This window comes from Andrographis paniculata, unplaced genomic scaffold (assembly GCF_009805555.1).
Source record: "Andrographis paniculata isolate CXL003 unplaced genomic scaffold, ASM980555v1 Contig52END, whole genome shotgun sequence".
In the NCBI taxonomy this organism is placed as follows: Eukaryota; Viridiplantae; Streptophyta; class Magnoliopsida; order Lamiales; family Acanthaceae; genus Andrographis; species Andrographis paniculata.
In genome coordinates this window covers 6117024-6125828 of record NW_026137587.1, presented here as the reverse complement: position 1 = coordinate 6125828, position 8805 = coordinate 6117024, and the positions used below count along the sequence as shown (strand labels likewise).

General features: G+C 33.7%; 1 protein-coding gene across 1 annotated transcript; it reads right to left on the bottom strand.

Moving 5' to 3' along the window:
- Positions 1-2390: 2390 nt before the first annotated feature.
- LOC127254659 (probable hexosyltransferase MUCI70) lies at positions 2391-6707 on the bottom strand. Its single transcript, XM_051279888.1, has 9 exons — positions 5461-6707; positions 4897-5127; positions 4591-4801; positions 4372-4481; positions 4094-4293; positions 3764-3867; positions 3459-3646; positions 3145-3344; positions 2391-2845 (listed from the first exon to the last, which is right to left on the bottom strand). Exons 1-9 carry the CDS (start codon positions 5711-5713, stop codon positions 2648-2650), a joined length of 1695 nt encoding a protein of 564 aa, XP_051135845.1. The 5' UTR covers positions 5714-6707; the 3' UTR covers positions 2391-2647.
- Positions 6708-8805: the final 2098 nt, after the last annotated feature.

Here is an 8805-nt window from a genome sequence, read left to right as displayed (position 1 = left end):
CAAAATACGGACAGCAGACTAACTCATTCTATCAGAGCATCATCATCTCAATGTTGCAAAGAAACAAACTTGTGCCTATTGCATATAAATCCAATCAAATTTCATCCCTCCAAGCAATTCTGTATCCTTTTTAAAATCAGTCCATAGTCTAGCAAATACTTGCATATTATGTGCACATCTAAAAATGCAAACTACAGATTCAACCAGAGATATCCTAAAGAAATTTTTCCCACTATCTTCCAAAATTCAAGAGTCCAGTCCAGTTAGTACAATCTCAAAGAATATTCCAAGGCTCTACCTTGTGAACAAACCAGATTTGGTTTAGGATGGGGTTTACAAAAACAGGAAAAAGATCCCATCAATAATCCACAGGCAACGTTACCTAAAAGTGTGTTTAAATGGAAGATTTGTGTGGGGCAGAGCAGGCAATTTGGGCACATGCAAGTGGAGGAATTATTAGCATTGACAAAGAATTCCATTACCATAACTATATTTTAAACACAAGTTGGAGCACTCAACAAAGGAGCTAGTTTAGATTGCAAAAAAGTTAGGATGGGCATAGGTGGCAAGAAAAGTAAGGTCCATTGAAGCACTTGTAGAGTACACATGCCTTTGATAAAACTGGGATATTCTCCAACAATGGAAACATTTCAAAGTATGTAGATTTCATCCAGACAGAGAGAAACACCCAAAAAGGATGGAGAAAAGACTAGTGATCTTACCGCTCAGTGTGTTTTCAAAGATAAATGTTTCCACAAGTTTTCTGTTTAAACATCTGTAGCAAGCCTTGAGGGATGGATAGGAAGGAGATATAAGAACAATATATTCCAGTCTGTATTAAATAACTCTTTTAACTTTTAAAGCTATGAGCGATGACTATGAATTACATTAAGGATGAAAAGGCTAAGACAGATCAAGAATATGTCATACAAAGATCCTGAATAAAAACTTCCATATCCAATTTACTACTAAGGAAAATGATGCTTTTTGGTAACAATGTGGTGGAGTGGACGTAACTCAATGACAAGAGGGAGTATACAAACCACAAAAACCAAGAATGGATAAAAGACATGTGAATTAATTAAGTAGTGAGGACTAAGTCATCAGACTGCATTTTATGTAGTTGTGGACAACGTGGGGAAAGGGAACAAAGGCAAGAAAGAGATACAGTGAGAAAAAGTGAATGACGCATTATTTCATTGAGGGAGATGTGAGTGAAGCATACTTCACTGTTTCGAATGAAATAAATGGGACATCGTTTCGTTGTCCTTATCCATGTATCTGAAATTGTGTTGGATTAAGGATAAACTTTGGCGCAACAAAAACCATATCATGACTCCTGTTCTACAATGTCCAATCAAATTGAACAGGTGAACTGTTGTTGTAGCTTAAAGGTCTTGCAACAGCAGTTGGGCAGTCCATTTACATTAAAGGTTACATCAGACTTAAAAAAGGATGCATACAAAACATATTTAGAAAGGAGTGTCAAATTGAAAGGAATAAGCATTAGTAGAACAGAATCATTATTACACGCAAGGATACATCTCATGGCGGAACAGTACCAATTAATGTTTTCAATTTGGTAGGGATGAATCCTTCGTCACTTTCCACCATGTAATTCAGGTTAATTTTTTGAATATCCAAATTACGAAAGGACCGAAGACATCAAAGGTGTATAATGCACACGGAGCATCACAGCAACTGATTTAACCAGGAATCAACACAAATACTTATACGAACGACCAGAAGGCATTACCAAACCAGAAACCCTAGTGTTAATCAAATTGACAATCTACACTACAAGATATTCAACTGTACTCAAGATGTCGTCATTTTCTAATTAGTACTGCAACGAACCTGTCAGCGTAAATACTACACTTGTCGCCGTCTATAATCACACTAAATTTAAGTGACGATCAAACAAAATGCATTCAGGAAGAATCAAAAAAGAAAACGAAAACATGCATTAATTGTACCGACGCCAGGCGAAGAGAGGCTCGCGGAGTTCTGAAAAACTTCCGATCGTCGGAGAGAAGAAAATCCTACGAACTCTGCACCCCATTTCAGCTTCCTCCTTTTTCTCTATTCCGATGTACAGTACCAATTTTGCTCTCGAAACGACAGCAAAATTTTAACAAGAAATATATTTCAATTTTGAGTATATATATATATATATATATATATTGACATTAAAAATGGCAATATAATTATAACACAGGTATACTAATTCTTTGGAGAAGCAGTCTCTAATTCAGGTAATGCAAACATTCCTAAACCAAAAAACAAAAAAAAAAAAAATTAAATTCAAACTCTAACAAAAGCAAAAAAAAAAAAAAAAAAAAAAAAAAAACTGACCCAGAAAGAAAATCAAGAAATCAGACAAGAAGCAATGGAGGCAATGCCAAAGATATAAATTATTAAGAACTATAACATATGTGCATGTACACAACAAAAATGGATAAATGTTACATCTGTGGGTGTTGGAATAAACACTTGACAAGAAATAAAGCCAACAAAAATGAAGAGAAAGAATTTTAATGTTACTATCCGAGGAAAAATATTACCTACAATTCCTCTGTCTTGCTCGATCACTCCTATATTCGAAAGCTCGTTGAACCGGCAAGGTAAAGAGAATCAATAATCTCGCCTAGAAAAAATTATGGATGGTATTAGAATCTCTGCTGCCTCCGGGGTTGATTTTCCGGTGCCTCCTGGATCGCCTGTCTCTCCCACGCCTTGTGGGGAGTCTCCTACCTGATCGAGCTTTGTTCGGATTCTCATGGGGTATGATCACAGGTGGCGGAGGTGGAGGCGGCCAGCGCTCAAGTAAGTCTCTGTGGTAACCCTGCAACATCCCAACAAGAAAAGAACAACATGTGTCAGCCTGAAACTGAATCTAATCTGTTAAAGAGCATTGCAAGAAGATGTCGAGGATGTTAACTGGATAGTGCATGAAATTTCTCTAAAATGATTTTGTCCAATGCTTTCTGAAAGACAAGAAAATCTCATGCAATTTCTAAATCACGAGCAAAATAATACATATTTTCAAACTACATGTAAATTATATGCAATTTGCCTAAAAATTAGCATAGCAACCTCAAAGGGATGATGCAGTAACACAACAATGTCATGCAGAAATATCACCTGAATCACAAAGTTGCGCCGTTCACAGTCCAAGAACATGTTAATGGTGTAATTAGTCTTGGCCCGGATCTTGTCTCTTGCAGTGGAGAAACTTATTTGGTCTCTCGAAGTAAACCGGTCCACCTCGTTGAACCAGAGACAGGTGAAGAGATTGGCGATGGGAATGTGCTCCTTAATAATCACACACCCTTCAGGGACATCTGGGAACCAAAGTCACAAAAAAATTACATATAATACTGCAAAATTTAAAAGGTAAATTCTGTATATTCCTTAACGAAGGAATATACAGAAAACAGTGTTAAGCAGTACGCTACCACTAGTGATGGGTAATTTCTTAGAAGAATATGGTGTTAAGCCTTCCTTTTTATAGAAGTCAATCTGGAAATCGATGGAAGCATTATCATACTTCCCTGCAGCTTTATTAGCTTCTGCTTCTACAAACACATCGAAACGACGGTAATGCCTTGATATTGCAAAGCTTGCATTTTTCCTCCACAAAAACCTGCAGAAATAGTAAAAGGCAACTGGCCATAAGCCTGTAAAATGATGCCTAGAATTTGGAAACTAATTTTTGAAATTTGACCACAACAACACTCTACTTGCACCAAGCTAATTGTACCTTTCAAGAATTTGAACTGGATCTACGACCAACTCAAGCTTTGCATCAATCCACAGTGAATATCGGGCATTGGGGAAAAGCCGGTGAAGTAGTAGTTTTGGAATCTAACATCAAAAAGGCAAACTCCGGATAAAGTAATTTCAAAACAGGACTAAAGCAGACTATTCATATGGCAGACACAGGTTAAAACTAAGCACAACCTATTACTGTAACAGCTAGCTGAACAATGGCCACTAAGAGGTTCCGACAGGGGTTAAGAATTAAAAGCCCAAATACTAACTGGGAAATATGACTTAAACACCATGGTTATACCAACTAGACTATGTATACCTTTCCATTGCGTCTTGGATCAGAATAAGGCAGGTTGTTGACCTTTATAATTCGCCACAGCCCCACCTTGTTGTCATTTCCAATCTCACTAGAATTTCTCAGAAAAATCTTTGTTTCTTCATCAACAAACATATGAAAGCAGACATTTTTCTGGGAGTATTCACTAATATTCTTTGGTTGACGTATCAAATCAAATGCCCCTAATCAAGGATAAGCTTCACATCTTAACATATGTAAGAGTTAATGTTCAACTTAATAATTATGCAGAAGGCCAGTACCAAATATTGCTGATGCAACAACAATCCCTCTACAATTATCCATCTCCTGAAGGTCGGCATCATCAATGTCAAAGCCTGTTTGACGGCCTGGCTTCACTCCTTTAACAAATCTATTACAGGTGCACCAAATATCAGGGGAAAGAATAAGGCCTAACGCTGGTTATAGATCCAACTGAATCTAAATTATTCATGATAGATTGTCACAGGGAAGCATCTTACCCGCAGTGCACACTCATGGAGTCTCTTACATCATAGGACTCACTCCTTTGTTTCAGTGAAGGATACCCACCAAATTCTGAACCTCCAAATTCTGACTTACTTAGACTTTCTTCATGGATGTATGTCAAGTTTTTCAGCACCGGAGAAAAGGATGATGCATTTGGCATTAGAGGAAGAGCATCTTTCAAAGGAAGGTAGCACACAGGACAAGCTGCAAGAAGAAAAGATCACCAAAAGTAGGAACACTAATGATATGTTTAGAGTAAGAACATCTTTCCCCAAACTAAATTGCTAATGTATACTTACGCCGTGGTCCAGTCCTCTTTTTATCTGCTGGTGGTGGTGGCAGCCTGAAATTCTCACATGGATTACCGGGAGGAAGTGTGTATCCTGTAAAATAAACAGTGGCTGGAGGCGGAGATAGCAAAGATTTATTCACACTTGCAGATGTAGACCGATTCACATTAACTTTCTCCTCAGACTCTGGCCTCAACACAATATTGATGTTCGATAAAATGCTGTCCCGAGCATCTTCGCCTGCAAAAGGCCAAAGTTAGCAAACCATACAATCAGCATATCACAGGGGAGCCAATTCAAAATTCACTTCCCCATTGGCTTCCATCAACATTTCACCAAACCGGCAGCATAAGGGCAAACTACATGAATTCATTTTCGTATTCTTGGAAACTAGGGGTTAAATGCAGTAGCAGTCGTACATTAAATGCGACCACCTTCCCATGTTTCTGTAATATCATTACCAATTCACATTAGCAATTTAGCACTCTCCTTGCCAACAATTTGCCTAAAACAAGCTTTACAAAGAAGGAATCCAAATAATAACACAAAGATACAGTAGAGAGGAGGCCAAACCTTTGCCAACAAGCAACACCCACATGAAAACTGCAAGGGAAACCAGACACAAGAGGAACATGCCAATCTTCTTTCGAGGGGCGAATTTGAAGATCCAGTGGTACAATTTCTCCTTTTCCTTGGACATCTTCGCAGACTTCCGCGGGACTGGTGGTGTGTTCTGAATTGGGAGTGATGATAACAAACCGTTCTGAATTTGCTGCAATGACCCATAACTTGCTGAAGATCGAAGACCCAATGACCCTGTAGTCATTGTTGTCCCCTCAATCCCAAAACTTCACCTCTCATCTCCTGCTTTTATCATCCACTGTGTCCCAACAATTCTATAATGAATAGAACTACCCTCAACAACCCCAAGAACCAAATTATTCCCCTTCCCTCTCAAACTGCAAATCCAATGGATCCAAATCCCTACGCTCAAAGTTATAGACCCAAATCACCGAAATAGACCTAAAACAAGAAAAATGATTGCCTCAAGTAAACAAATCTAACGACTATAGAAATAATGATAATGATAATAATGTCAGCCCCACAACATTTCGATGTACGAACCCTAGAAATTTCGTAAAAAAATCGGATACAAATATTCCGAATCTGTCCAAATTGTTGCCAATAAGGAACACGAAACCTGAGCTTCCACGTTCGAATCGAACCAGATTTGTATAAACACAAATCCAATCGAAATCCACTACCTATTCCACTAGCTAGTTCCCACCCCGGCAATTAATAACCATAAACACTCGGAATTCAACTAGAAGTCGGTAATTGAAGATCACCGCAATAGGATTTGACATAAATAAAGGAATTGCAATTACTGCAGAAACCTAATGGCCCTAAAATTGAGGGATACGGGGGCCAATTGATAGGGTATGCCCGAAACCAAAATGAATCTAAACGAACGAGGCCTTTTTAATCCGAACACAAACACAACCGTATGTATATTAAACTGCTCTTCCTTTGGAAATGTACAGGGAGATTGACGACCAAGTGAAGCAATATCTCAATTGGGAAATCATTGAGGCTAACGGCGCCATCTGCGGTTACAGCTTTGAACGGCATTCCAAATCCAAACCCCTCCCGCGATAATCCTTCTGATCTGAAAAGGATTAACGATGATTCTTTTGGCTGATTTATTGAAAACAGAGCTCCAAAACTCCGCCTTTTTGCATCATCGAAGGGAAAAACATTCGAGAGGGAAAATAGGTAAAAGATCAATTGTGGATCAAATCAGATCCTTAAAAGGGTTTGCAAAAAATTCACTTTTTTTTTTTTTTTTACAATGAGAGTGTCGTAGAAAAACATTTTTCTCTTCTTTTGTTTTTTTCTTGATATTTCACCTTCCCAATTATTTAAGGATGTGTTTCATGCAAAGAAATGATGCCAAAAAAAGAAAAATGATCTTATTTCTGAAATAAGTTATTTCTCATTGCCTTGATTTTATTTACAGAGAATTTAACATGTAATATATTTATTTTTATAATTTTTAAAAATTATATTATTTTAATTTTATAAAATATTACAATCAATCTATTGCTTTTTTTGTTTAGACAAAAAAAAAAATAAAAAAATTGTTAAATTACAAAATAATTATATCATTAAATTAAAATACTATACTCCCTGCTGCCTGACTCACGACTCAAAATACATTTTTCTCATTTTTGTCCGAATCCCTTAAAAGTAATCATATATGCAAATACGATCCAAGTAATAAAAATCCAATCAATGTCAAAATATTCAAATTTTAAGCTAAACTATAAACATATCATTACATATATAATTATTTTTTACATCAAGTCAAAGAAATATCAAAATCGTATTTCCACTCACTAATAATATAATTATTATTTAATCATCTATTACAAAACTTGAAAGAGCCATTTAAACTAGAACCAATGGAGTATTTTTTTTTTTCACAAATATTTTATTTTACTATCATATTATTAATTTTATATAAAAAAAATACTCATTGTAATTAAAATAATATTATTATTTTTAATTATACAAAAAATAAATATATATTTATTAGCAAGAGGGAGAAAGTATTTAAATAATATTTTTTTTTAAAAAAAATCTAACACACTTTTTAAAAAAATAATAATAATATAGACACCGCCAACAAACTTTAAATTTTTAAGGATTTTTATTTTTTTAAAAAAAATTACACTAAAATTTGATATTACAAATATCATAACTAATTTATTATTTAAAAAAAAAATTACCAAAAATATTTTTCTAAAATTTGTCACAAATTAACACTGTCTTGCTTAATTAAATTATCTACTTTATCTGCAATTCTATCATTCATACTAAGGCTCCTAAGATTAATGATATATATTTGAAGAATGCACATATTATCTAATATAATTTATTTTTTTTAAAAAAAATAGTTAATACAAAATAAGTTCATATATATTAATAAATTATATTTAGACTATATTTTTTAGTAAAAAGATTAATAATAAATACAAATAATGATTTTTATATTTTTTTTTAAATGTAAGTTTATAATTTAAAATTAAACTTATTTACATAAGATTATGACTAAACTATAATTAGAATATATACATATACATGAGATTGAGCGAAAATCAATGATAAAAATTGAATTAGAGCAAAGATTAGAGTTTCATCGCTGTTTTTCCCATACTTACTCTTGCAATCTTGCCCAAGAGTTAGAAAAATTGATAGGTATAGATAGTGTCAATCAACAAAATATTCGAAATTTGAATATGTGATCCAAATCAAATTGAAATTTAGAACATAATCAAATTTTCAAATGATTTCGAATTAAATATTTTATAAATTTTGAATTTTAGAATCAAATTAAATCTGACATGCCAAAATCACCAATATGAAATGTTAAATATAATATAATATGAATATTTTGTATTGAATTATTAATTTTTATATTACTGTATTTAATATTAAAAATATTTTTATAAATTATTATATAATTGTCACTATATTTGTACAATAAAATACTAATATAAATATTTTTTATCTTATTTTTTATTTATATTATATTTTAATATAATAATTAATATTTAAATATCAATAAACAAACATAAATATAATTTTTGTTGTTAAAAAAAAAGTAATATTAAAAAAAGAACCGTATCACCTAAAATAAGTTAAAAGTAAGTTCTAAATAAATCCTAAAATTTTTTTAGCAATATTTAAATACGAACTTAAATCAATTTTTCTTAAAAATATGAAAAAATAATAATAATAGTAATAACACACTCTTCTTGGAAAATTCTAATACGGAAAGAGTTTATAGAAGTTATGACACAGCTGACAGCTGGATCGTTGTAAGTTGATCAGCTGTCCTGTCGTCGGACCGCC

What these genes read in the sequence shown, in the direction of transcription:
- LOC127254659 (XM_051279888.1), bottom strand. Translation starts at nt 5,713, where the DNA reads ATGACTACAGGGTCATTGGGTCTTCGATCTTCAGCAAGTTATGGGTCA. An exon ending in GGTGTTGCTTGTTGGCAAAG is followed by an intron (nt 5,128 to 5,460) that starts GTTTGGCCTCCT and finishes GGCCTTTTGCAG; the next exon opens with GCGAAGATGCTCGGGACAGC. An exon ending in AAAGAGGACTGGACCACGGC is followed by an intron (nt 4,802 to 4,896) that starts GTAAGTATACAT and finishes TTCTTCTTGCAG; the next exon opens with CTTGTCCTGTGTGCTACCTT.